Source organism: Morone saxatilis, unplaced genomic scaffold, assembly GCF_004916995.1.
Source record: "Morone saxatilis isolate NCDOM2014 unplaced genomic scaffold, NCSU_SB_2.0 Contig11, whole genome shotgun sequence".
Lineage (NCBI taxonomy): Eukaryota > Metazoa > Chordata > Actinopteri > Moronidae > Morone > Morone saxatilis.
In genome coordinates this window covers 4,503,955-4,516,835 of record NW_023339663.1, presented here as the reverse complement: position 1 = coordinate 4,516,835, position 12,881 = coordinate 4,503,955, and the positions used below count along the sequence as shown (strand labels likewise).

General features: G+C 42.1%; 1 protein-coding gene across 2 annotated transcripts in view; it reads left to right on the top strand.

Annotated features, from left to right (window-relative positions):
* Nucleotides 1-12,881, top strand: part of LOC118321231 (C-Jun-amino-terminal kinase-interacting protein 1-like) — a 50,329-nt gene that overhangs the window by 28,013 nt on the left and 9,435 nt on the right. For both annotated transcript variants that reach the window (XM_035652464.1, XM_035652465.1), the window contains exons 3-6: nt 67-324; nt 6,972-7,053; nt 8,681-9,814; nt 12,536-12,611. In XM_035652464.1, the coding sequence (XP_035508357.1) occupies nt 67-324; nt 6,972-7,053; nt 8,681-9,814; nt 12,536-12,611 (1,550 nt within the window). The remainder of the gene's footprint in view (nt 1-66; nt 325-6,971; nt 7,054-8,680; nt 9,815-12,535; nt 12,612-12,881) is intronic.

The following is a 12,881-nucleotide window of genomic DNA, read 5'->3' as shown; positions in this document are numbered from 1 at the left end:
TCTCTCTGTCTGTCTCTCTCCCTTTCTCTGCCTCGACTGACTGTGTGCTTCCTCCAATCCCTGCAGGGCCATGTGAGGCGAGGAACCAATAGCATGTCGGGGAGGGCAGAGCTGGGTGCCGTTGGCCACCTCCAGGCAGAGATGCTGCATTTGGAACTCATCGACGGTGCTGACGGTTACCGCGGTGACAAAGAGTCCTCGAAGGCGTCCGCCATCGCACCCCCACCAGTCACCAAGGACCCTGCAGCACCTGTAACTATGGATACTTACCGACCCAAGAGACCAACGACCCTTAACCTCTTCCCGATTGTGCCGCGCACACAGGTAGAGCCTGAATTAACCTTATCCACACACACACACACTGTTTGTGGCAGATGACTGAATATTGATCAGATTGATCGGCAGGAGGAGTGAAGGAGGAGTTTTAGTGAAGATTTTTTTCTGTCTGTCTGTGTGTCTACTTGTCTGGGTTCCTCTCCTCACACAAATATGACATTTCAAAATGAAATTTGAATGGACAACCTACGTGACATCACCATTGAATTCACTACAATTGTTTCTCTGACAGGATGTGTTTACTGGACTGAACAATAGCCTCAATTGTCAGGACACAGCGACACTGAGATTTTTTTCTCCTTGGTGCCCATCTCTGTTTGTGTTTGAATGCTGCTAGAGCTCGTGACTGTGTGTGTGTGTGTGCGTGTGCTTGTGTGTGTATTCTTGCACCTCAGTCACTGTGATGACCAATTTCAGCTTTAAATCTAATTTGGGAAGAAATCTTATCTTATCTTAAATGGCTGTTCCTTTTAGGCTTAAGGTTAGAATTAGGTTTAGGTTAAGAGCTGCAGAATGCGCAGTATCAATAATGGTCCTCACAAGTATAGATGTACAAACGTGTGTTTGGGTGAGGCTGTGTAGGTATGTGTGAGTGTTGCTCACCGTCTGTTGATCTCATGTGTGTGTCCATCCCCCTCCTGTTCATACAGCAGAGCTTTGGTCCATGTTTTCCTATGAAATGGGCACACGATTTGTGTGTGTCGTTTGTAACTACAGTCTAGAACAACACATAAAGGCGTTTTCTGATCTCCCCAACACCATTTGACTGTGCCTTTCACAGACATTATAAATCACAGTTGAAAAATAAATCAGTTTTATGATGTGGCAGTGCTATGGTTATGGTTTGGTTAAGTTTAGGCACAGAAACAGCTTGGTTAGGTTTAAGGAAAGATATACTTTGTTATGGTTAGGAGAGCTTTGTTGTCATACATGTGGTTAAAGTCAGGGGATGATCGTGTTCATACGTTACAAAAAAAAACATGTTAACTGTTGGAAATGGGGAACGAACATTGGTCTCCCAGTCCAATGTCTTATTGATCTATCCATTCCTTCCTCCTCACATGGAGGAGGGCTTTGTCATTTGAACTTGAACATATGTGGTTACAAAATACACACTGTGTGCACAAAATGTCAAAACAGAATCATTATTGTAAAATATATATCTAAATAATAACTCAAGTATATTACAAGATTGGTCTTCATTTTCATTGGTTATAATATTGTATTCACTAAAGTCATTACTTGATACAAAGAAGTAAAGCACTGTAAAAAATTATGAGCTGTCAAGAAACTTTTGCTTACACATTCAGGAGACACAGAGCTACATTAGCATTCTCTTTCTTTATTTATTCAGGGTTTCACTGAGAGAAATTCTCTCTGATAACATTCACACAGTTACATATTCACACCTGAAAGCTGTCCAGTAAAACCAGTCTGATCTGCTTTCACCTCAGTGATGGTAATGATGGGGAGGTACAACTGCGGCTTTTTACTTTCCCCACACAGATTTATCCTGTTGAACCTTACGGACACAAGTTCACTTCTCTAACCTTAAGGCCACCACTGCTTCAAGGTCATGATGAATGCAAGACTATAATTCACTCTCAGCCCTGGCTTGGGCATCCACCAACTCCTGGCTCTTTAGCTGCTAGAGGTTCCACTTTCGGCTCCAGTTAGTTTCTAACTTTAGCTAACCAATACCCCGGATGAGCCTCTCTATAATGACCCAGCCAACAACAACCTGTGACGTCACTTGCTATTGGTCTTTTAACGTGAGAAAATTAAGTAATTTTAGGGCACAGTTCAGTTATTCAAGGGCATGAATAATTCATTCAAGGCAACAAACTAAATTGTTTTTAGGTATGCATTTTACATTTAAAAAAAACAACTTGTGCACAAAATATGTACTCTTCGTGTGCCAGAATCAGTAGAAATATAAATGCATGCATGATGTTATTTCTGTTATGCAACATATACAGTAATGTGCATGTTAGTGAGTTGGAATGGGAATCGAGAACTGGTTCCAGTCAAAGCAAAAACTAAAGCAACACTTAATTTCACAAAGACAGATGAAGACAGTGCTATGTCTGTAAAATTATAATTTTAAGTAAGAGTGGAAACACCAGCAATATGCTGAAACATCCTTCAACGCAACAGGGGCTTAAATTCCATGAATGCCATGTACATGAGTGCCACTGCTTCCCAACCGAGCAGCACGTCCTTTACTGAGGGTGAATATCATATTATAATAATATTAGTGCCACAGTTACATGCATGCCTTCTTTAGTCTTTGTTTCTACACTGTGTTCAGACTCCATAATAACATGGTTTTCATTATAGGCCTATTATTTGCACACAGAATATTGATCAGGAATCAGCATTCAATAAGGGAATCAATAAAGAATCAGACAGATAAGCAGAACCGATAAGGGCACTGTTATTAATAAAGTCTTATCAATTCCCATCTCTCTTAGCTGGTGACTCTAACATACACACACTCCCACATAGTGCAGGATGTCAACATGGTCAACCAAGCAGCTCTATATTTGTCTGCGCTTTGTTCTTTGCTCAGCTTCTGTGAGGTGGAAACAAGCCTACTGTTCTACTGTGCCTTTGTTCTTGCTCTTCGTGTATGTGAATGTGTGTCTGTTTGAGCTGTCAGAACTAGAAAGTATAAAGGAACTAATTGCTCTGAAACGTTTTCCTCCTTGGGAGGTCTTCCTGTCTCATGGGACATAGCTCACCATCTTCATACAGCAGCTAAAAACCAGAAAACAAAACCTGATTTGAAATGTTTCAGTGGGTGAAGGTTTTCTGAAAGTGGCCTTTGCATGAACTGTGAAGACATGAAGCAACACATCTAGTTAACACAACATCCATCAGCAGCAGATCTTGGAGTCACTGTGGTTTCTGGACTTTAAAGCTTTTGGTGTGCAGCCATATTTACAGATAATGTTTTGTGTCTGTTTAATGTGAAGCTCACTCACAGGCTCAAAAGCTCAAGCTCTCTGAACTACCTGTTGATCAGAAAAGGTTTTTTGCTCTGTACACTACTGATAAATGTTTATGGACAGTTGGCATTTGATTCAGGAATCTTAACTGGCTAACAATAAAGAATGGGGTCCACTATATTAACATGTTTATTTTGTATAAAATGAGGACAGTCTTGGTTAGTAACACCGCTGCTGTAGTAATCTTACAATGATAACATTGGCAAGGAACTTCAAAATGTCCTTGAAAAGAAGGTTTCTCTTTTGTTAGAAAAAAAACTTTTGAGAATGCTTTTGTACTAGACACACCTGATGGCAAGTCTGCACAGCATGTCTGCAGTGCATTCTGGTCTATTTCTTGCTCCTACGGGTGCAGAAATTGGTCTTGGTGTTTACTCTTCTTCCATGGATTTCTCACATAGCAAAGGAAGTCATTTATTTCTTTCACTTTCACTGCTGTTTACCTGTTTTGTGCAAAAGTCTGCTCTATATCCAAAATAAAGAGGACAAAATGCACAGATTTGAAAGAACTTATGGCAATATAAGATAACCAAATAACTGAATTGATTTTTTTCACCCTTTTTTCCTGAAATGTATAGCACATCACCAAAATCGGTTCTACACACCTAAAGCTGAGACACTCTACCAGCTCCAGCTGACTGTGAAGGTTTAGTCAGGCGGTGCAGAGAAAACTCAAATGAGATGAGATAGATGATCTCCAGGCAGTTTTTCTCAGACTACCGTAAGAACAGAAAGAGAGCGAGAGCGCACTGTGGGACTGTTTCCAGGTCAGCGGATTGGTAAAAATGCAAAATATACATTTAGTTTGCATCATTTGGCAGCGAGTTCTGTAGTTAAAGAAAAGCAGCTCTGAACACTGATCAAAATTAGAGCAGTGAGGCTTTTTGAAAAGCAATATTTTTAGATCCAATATTCTGCCTAGTGCCAGCATCTTTTGGATGGAGAAAAATGCTATCTATCCATCTAGCCATCTAGCCATCCAGATATATATCAGCTTTGCACACAATGAATTTTAATGTAGTTTATTTATTTGTTTGATCTTATTTTTGTTGTTTTGGCATTGAGAACATTCTCACCGAGTTAACTGTTAAGATGTGGGAACAAAGATTGCTACAAACATTGCTAAAAGAAGTCAGACGAGGCAAGGAACACATTACATTGCAAGGCAGCTGACTCACGAGATCATATCATGTGAGAATCCATCTTCCAGTAGTACCGGACCAATCAGCTTCCTTTGAGGAAGTACTGACAATATAATATATAATATACAGGCTGGGCGCTAGGTGTGACGCAGAGAGAAGACCCTGTTTGTACCATGAGTTATATCAGACCTGGACAGTATTTCTTCATTTAAAGGTTAGGATGGAAAATATGTGTTTGCCCTTCTCCCGACCACCTTATATGGTTCATTGATGTGATTGGTTGGAGTTTGCCTGATGGGGGTAGACAGATGGTATTTTACCTGTCACCATGTTCCCAGCTCTTATCAATTAACTTAGTTAGTATAATGTTATTAGTAACAGAAAGTTACGAATATAACAAGCTGAAATAAAATATAGGGGCATAAGTCAAAAAAAGGAAGAAAACCTATACAGACCGAACCCTACAGATTCAGTTTGATGCATGAGGGACACAACTAAATCTTTTGTAGCTTTTTTTTTTTTTTAGATATGTTTTAAAATCTTTCCTACAATCTGGTATGTTTTGTGTTGTTTGCTTCTTTCAGAACATGTACTGTGGTGTGTGTGTGTTGCCCACAGCCAAACAGTTGACAGCGTCATGAACTATCAGAGTCCATGTAGATATTAATACACAAACACACACTGCTGTATATTTGAGTCACTTCCCTGAGCTGTGATCTTCTTCTCTCTATGGTAAAACAAGCCTTTGCTCCTCAGATCAAGGCTGCTGTCTCCCACCTGCTGATTCACTCGTCACCACGGCAACGGCTCTGTCTCCGCCTGGTACACGGAGATGGGTAGTGAGTCATGCGTGGTGGTGGGTGGACAGATGCAGTCTTATTTTGCACGACACGTTGTCGTCACAGGAGTTTCCAGTTCTCCTTTCATGTGTTAAAATTTCCCTCCATCATCCCTGTGTCTCTCCTTCTCTTGTCCCTCGCTAGGTATCAAACCTCAGTGCTCCTCTGGTACCAGTGCCACACAGACTCACAAAATGTTGGGCATATCTTATTTGCTTTGTACACAAGGCACTGACCACGTTTTAAGCTGATATGGCGAACAGTTGCTTTTTTACACATCCAGCAGAGAAACATTTGCTCATTTGATGTCATATTTGTGTCCAATATTCACTCTTTTTTGCTCTGTTTTGGTCTGCGACAAATACCTTTCTCTTTAGCTGCTAAATGCTTCACTATTTCACCAGATCTTTAACTGCTTTTTAGTGCTGGGCAAGCATCGCACAGTTGGTTTTCGAGTGTAGAGACAAAGACTCTGTGGTGAGAGTGAACTTAAGCTAAGGACTAAGCTTTGAGCTTTAACTTGCTATGAAGTCGAGGGGAGCTGCAGATTTGGGTGATAATTCTCTGTAGGTTCATACAAGTGACCCCTTTTTTTCATGTGTTGGAAAAGGTATTGTTTTATTATTATGGATTATTATGGAAACTCATACTGTATATCATATCGACACTAATATTGACTCATTTCAAATGATACCAAGTCCTTGTCTTGTCTCGACCCTAACATTTTAGCATTTAGCGCATCAAAAAATAATAATTTCTCCTCACTGGTTAAATAAAAACAACATTAAATGATTTGTATCATAAGATACAAGATCAGAGAGTAACTTCACACTGGGGTGAACAGTGTTTCACTGCCCTCTCTGGCTGAATCAAGTCTGTTGCACCTCTGACTGTACCTGCACCTGTAACCATGCTCAAGAGTGACGTCACTGTGCACTGACCACACCCTGTAGTACTCTTCTACATCATCAGTGATTGTCAGCAAAAAAAAGATTGTAATGCTGCTTGTAAAGTTGCTCTTTAAATAACATGAGTCAGCAATTGCACTCTTTTCATTACTTAAACTATTCAGCCATTGCTTTTTCCTGGGAAACATTTGCAAAGAATGTGTATAAAAAGAATAAAAGAGATGAAACACTTCTGTAGTGCAATGAAATCATTTTTTTTTTAGATTTGGTTTAAGTGGCTCGTTTTAGTTAGAATTTGAAAGAAGGAAAAGGGCTCTTGAGAAGTATCATGGTTTTTAGAAAAGGCTCTCTCCTGTCTATCAACAGCTCCCCCAAAAACAGCCTAAAGGGACTCCCAGTGTGTGTGTGTGTTCCCGGTAGCTTTGGTAAAAGGTCTAGTTCCCTTTAAATGCACACCACGGAGCACAGACAAAAGAATCCCTGCTCATTCAACAGAATAAAAGCTTTGTGTGTGTGTGTGTGTGTGTGTGTGTGTGTGTGAAGTGAGCGAGCGAGAGGGAGAGAGAGAGAGACAAAAAGTTGTGTACATTGAATGTGAGGATCCAGAACTCTGTAACCAAACCTCTCTTCCTCTCTCTCTTCCCCCCTCTCTTTTTCTGTCCGTACTCTCCATCTCTTTTTTACTTTATCGCCACTTCCTTTTCCCTCTCCTCCTCTTTTTCTGCATTTCCACAGGACACATTAAACAACAACTCCTTTGGGAAGAAATACAGTTGGCAGGAGAAGGTTTCGGGCTCGTCCTCGCCTCTTAAAACAGGTGAGCTCTTCTTTCCCACCAGATCTTCACACCATAACACTCATATTTTAGTTCAACTAGTTTTCTTTTTGTTGATGATGACTGAGACCAGAATGCAGTCTTTAATCTAATTCACCGCTGTGCTGCAAACACAGCAGCTGAACGCGTATGTGATTTACATTCAGTCTGGCAGGCTGCATCTCTCTTATCCTCAGGGGACAGTGCTAAGGCTTGGATTAGCTCTGCCGGGCTAATTGTAGTTAGCTGAGGCAATGCTGTAACTGTGTGTGTGTGTGTGCGTGTGTGTGTGTGTGTGTGTGTGTGTTTGGCCAGCTCGGGGCTTAGCTAGCTGGGAGCTGTCATAGCTCATTTCTACAGCTCTTTTCAGAGCACCATGTGAGGCGAGACTAACCAAACCCTGCCAACAACAACTAACCACTGTTAGAAGAAGTGATACAGTATATTTCTAGTTATCTCAATTATTTATAAACTCACCTAGACCCTTTATACATCAGGATAAATCAACAGTGATGGCAGAATGCAGAATGTCCGCTCATTATTCTGAGATGTTCACCCGGTATCCTTGTATTCACACTAAATATATGAATATTCAAACCAAATGCTGAACCGAAATTAACTTTTGTTTACTGCGTTGTAATGTTTCACTCCATTTGGTAACAGAAGAAAACAGGATACAAACTTCATAGATTTTTTTATATATATATAAAAATGAATTAAGGCACAATAATACATTTTCATGAGCTACCTTTTTGAGATTGGCCGTATTCAGGGCTTCCTTAAGTGCACCCTTTCCACCACACTTGAACATTTTACACACACTAAGAATTCCAAGACTTAGTGTGATTAAATCTGCAGATTAGTTGATTAACACAACAGGTCCCATTCATATGCAAACTAGCAAATGACGTCACATGGCCTCACAGGCACCTCACAGGGACTCATTTGTAAGTTTGTTTTAAGGAGTCATCTGAGAAGATTCTGCTAGATTTGATTTGCAGGTCGAAGTGAATCAGTGCAGAACACGTATGTGCAGGCCCACAAGGAATTTCTGATTTTGTCTTTTTAAATATGATAAGAAGGTTAATTGTTGTAAAGCAGATTTGCAAAAAAATACCACCCGTGATGTATTGTTAAGTAACGAAAATACAGATCTTAATTCCTTTCCAGGAGAGACAAGACTGACGTGTCTCAGTATTGTCCTGTATTGGCCTCCGTGCTTCATAAATGCTGAAGCTTGTTTGAACACTCGCTCAGAACTCCTGTGTTTTCAGACGTCATGCTGCATCATCCACTGTGAAGATATCATACTTGGATTTCCTGGCGATGGATTATGACATAACGCATCAATCACTTTTTCCTGGCTGCACTCTGAATTTGATGAGTAATGGGGATTTAGCTGCGTAATCCTGACATCTGTTACCTAACCATTTCTACTTTTCTTTCTTCCTGTTTGTGCTTTATCTGTCTCTGCATTCGGTGCCATGTCTGCCTTCATGTCTATCTGTCATGTCTGCATTTCTGCATCATGTATATTTACTCTGTGCGTCTGGCTTTTGTGCATGCTTGTGTGTCTGCACGTGTGTTTGTGCGGCTGTCTGCATGTTGCTGTTGTCTGCTCTTCCTCCAGGTGAGCTCACCCCTCCACGTGAGCACAGCTGTCTGAGCGACGAAGACAAGGTCCAGGGCGGGGGAGCGCAGACCAAAGACCGCGGGACCTCCACTGACGCCCCTTGCAGACACAGCCACACCTCTGGACACTCGCACGGCTCATCTACAGCGGCTGCGACACGCTCCAAGCTTCAGGAGAAGCCGCCCGCGCCACCACCACCACAGAACTATACACCAGCTCCTCTATACCCGGCAGGAAAGGCGGATGGAGGCAATCACCACCGGGAGAGGATCCGCTACCACACGGACGTTCATCTAGAGCCCACAGAGGAGATCTATCTGACTCCCGTGCAGCGTTCTGCAGACCCCCTGGAACCGCCCCACTCACAGGACCGGCCTTTCCTCTCGCAGCAGACTGAGCAGGGCCGTATGTCCATCAGCTCCGACACAGAGGGCCCGCCTCCTTACCAGCCCCTCCCAGACCGGACAAACCCCTCCATCTATGAGGAGGACGAGGTCTACGTCCCCCCACCTTCATATGCTTCTTGTGTAGAGTCACTCATTACGCCGCCCAGCATGGCTGTCTCAGCTCGCTCCTCCCTCGCGCTAGACCTCAGCCTGAAGGGGGCGGGAACGGGGGCCGGGGTCATGTTAAGAGGCGGGTCATCGGTGGAGTACGTGGATGCCACAGATGAAAGCTACTGTGGGGAAGATGAGGATGTTGACAGAATAATAATGGATGGAAGGATGAGGAAGGGGGGAGGAAAGGGGGATGGTGGTAGCAGAAGAGTCCCAGTAAGGACTTCCATGAGCTCGGAGGCCAGCGGCCTTTCTTATGACTCAGTCAAATACACACTGGTGGTGGATGAGCATGCTCAGCTAGAACTGGTCAGTCTCCGGCAGTGTTACCAAGGCTACAGTGACGACAGCGACTCAGCCACTGTCTATGACAACTGCGTCTCTTCTCCCTACGAGTCGGCCATCGGGGAGGAGTACGAGGAGGAAGATGAGGAGGAAGAGGACAGCACTCGGATAGGAGGAGTGAGGAGAGAGGCCACAGCCTGTCTGTCTGAAGACTCCACTCCAGAGGTCGACCTTCACTTCTCCAAGAAGTTCCTCAACGTCTTCATGAATGGACGCTCTCGCTCCTCCAGTAAGTCACTGCCATGATACAATGAGTTTTTACCACAATGTGGTTAATACATGCAGTAATTCATCTTTACATATTATACATTACATACTTATTTGTTAAATTGTGACCCTATTGCCCAGCCAATAATGCCTATAATGTAACCAAACTAAATAAGGTTGTCCATTTAAATTTAGTTTGAAAGATTGTTTGCAAGGTTAAGAGAATATTTCACTGATGAGAATGAGTTTAGATTTTTCTCTGCAAACAGAAAGACACAAACATAGTATGTAAACACATACAAACTAAGACACTCCTTATTTGCATATGGGGCAGCCTCACAACACCTTTGTGACGTCACAGCTTCTTTTAGGTATTTTCTTCTTCATCTATTTGTCTCAGAGAATTGATATGATTATTCCTTAATATAAGGCATTATATTCCCCCACACAATTGTATGGGAAACAACCAGGAAGCACATCAGCGCAGTGGGCTGTTGTTCTGTGTGATTCCCTTTAAATACAGGGTAACACAGCAGTGAATGCTGTCTAGCCGAATTGGCAGTGCGGTGGGAAAGGCTTAAAGCGATGTGGCTGATGAAGCAAAGCCACAGAGATACTCAGGAGCTGGAATATTCTCATACAGAACAGATCACCGTTCACATGACATGTTACTCTGGATATTGTGACTGTCTGTCTGCACTGAGTTAAATTTAACTTTGTGACTAAAGATAATTTCATCTGAAACTGGTTGAGGAATAGTTTTTGAAAATGTTGTTTTAGAACACTGGTAGCTTGAAGATAAACAGTTTGAACATTTGATTTACATGAAAGTTATTCTAATTTAGGCAACATTGCCCGGCTCAGATTGTAAGTTCTGAAAATGAAAGTTGCAATTCTTGCTGCTTTGTTGCTGTTGTTATCACCGTTCTGACAGCAGCACGTTCAGGGCAGAAACCCAGCAGGACATTTAAATGGCCTGCTGGGCGGAGTAACACTAAGCCAAAAGCAGCTTGCAGTTTCCCGGATTTGCCTCCAGGCCCTCTCTTCCTCTCTGTTGTCCAGACCAATCACGCCTTCAAAAACAAATTTGTTGTTTGAGCATTAAAACAAGGGAAGCCCTAGAGAGGGAGGAACTGATGAAGAAATCAAACGATGACACAGGCAGTGATTGGCTTTATAAAAAATCTGAACCTGCTAAATATTGTGTCACCACCATGTATATTTTGGCTATTTCGAGTTATAATCCTGAAGATTTTCAGACCCCATTTTGTTGTACAATATTGTCTATAAACACATAAGTTCCTCATCGTCTGTTGTAGCAGCTCAAGGTGTTTGCTGCCCCAAGAGTCTTTTCAAACAGGACTCTGGGAGCTGCATTATTGAAATCCACCAGTTAAGCATTGCGCTCCTATAAAGATAAGGATCAAAATGTATGCAGCAGAACCAGAGATATCATCTCATTATTTATTTTGCGCGTTCTTCCTTATCAATTCCTGTTGCCTACATTACCTATAATGCAGCTTGACCACTTACAGTTCAGCCTGAGATAGGGGTGTGGTATGCTCAAGCAGAGATGAGGATATACAGGATATTTAAAGAGACTGTGACACCCACTTGCTGTTACCACCAGCAACCACAGCTGTCGCCAAATCAAACAGGACTGAAATCTTAAGGATTCTAACTTTTTTAAGACTAAAAAGGCGTTCACATCGAAAATAGGTGTTAAAATATGCAAATGGCTGTATTGGTGTGTGTGAAGATGGAAGAAGATGAAATACAATCCAAGAACAGAGTAGTTGTCAGATACCTAACTGCTATACAGCAGTTTGTAATACTAAGAGACACTCTGGAAAGCTGAAAATCATTTAATCCTCTGACAATTGTTGTTGTATCAGCAGAAATATGCCATTCATGAGGGGGCTGAGCTTTTTGACCCAGGGCAAATGAAGGTATGAACATTGCCTAAGAGCCTTATGGGGCTAAAAATGTGAAGTGTACAAAATGGAAAGTGGTCATCTGCCAGGTATAAAGAATTTTTATGGAAATCTGTAAAATAAATCTGTGAAAAAAAGTTTGGACTAACATTGATGCTAGAGGAAAGATCAGTCACCAAAATTAGGGGTCATCTGGGGACCTTGGATATCCCGTTGCTGGTCTTTATATGCTCAGCGCAACAACTTCTGTTGATTTGCAACATGAGATTTGCAGCTTTCCCAGACTGTCACTTTGTGGTCTCCCAGTGGAAAAGAGGAGTATGGTGATGGAGGATGGTAGGATTTACCTTCATTAGGCTCATTCTCACCTTGGGAAAATCTTAGGAAATTCACACACTGACCCGCACCAGGGTGTGTATGTGTGCGAAAAGCAGCCGGCATTAAGGGGCAGGACGGAGGGTTCACATGAAAGAGACGGGCAGACAATGAGAGATTCGTCTACAATGCATGTGCGGTCATTTCCTTTAATAGTCCTGGCTGTACTCTTGGATGCCGTCCATGATTTTTTACAGACTCATTAGAAACACCACAGTGGTTTATCTGAGTAGTGCAGGAGGGGGTTGACAGATGTCTCAGGGGAATGTAGGTAGAAATACACAATGCTCATCTGTTTCACGCCTAATTAAAGTGTGATTCATAGCTCCTAAAGAATACATGTGTGCTTTACAGTGAACACAATGCGCTCCAATTGTGTTTTCTGTTTGACACCATTTTTTTTTCCTCATCTCTTTTCTTCTCTGGTTCTCTAGGTGCAGAGTCCTTTGGCCTTTACTCTTGTATCATAAATGGAGAGGAGAAGGATCAGAGCCACAGAGCTGTGTACAGGTGAGGAAGAACTACCAACATCATCACCCCTACATCCATACTAAATGTTGCACTAAATGTTGCACAATGATATAAATACAAGCATTAGCACCGGCGGAAAAATTACATACACAAAAGAAATGTATTTTTCTAAACTGTGGTAAACATCATACCCACATAGTGACTATAAGGGCCACAAATGTGCTTATAGTGACTGTCAAAGCTCCACCAGACTCTCTGCCTTTTCAGCTATGGAACAGAGCGTCTGACAGTAGCTCCTCATGGCTGGTT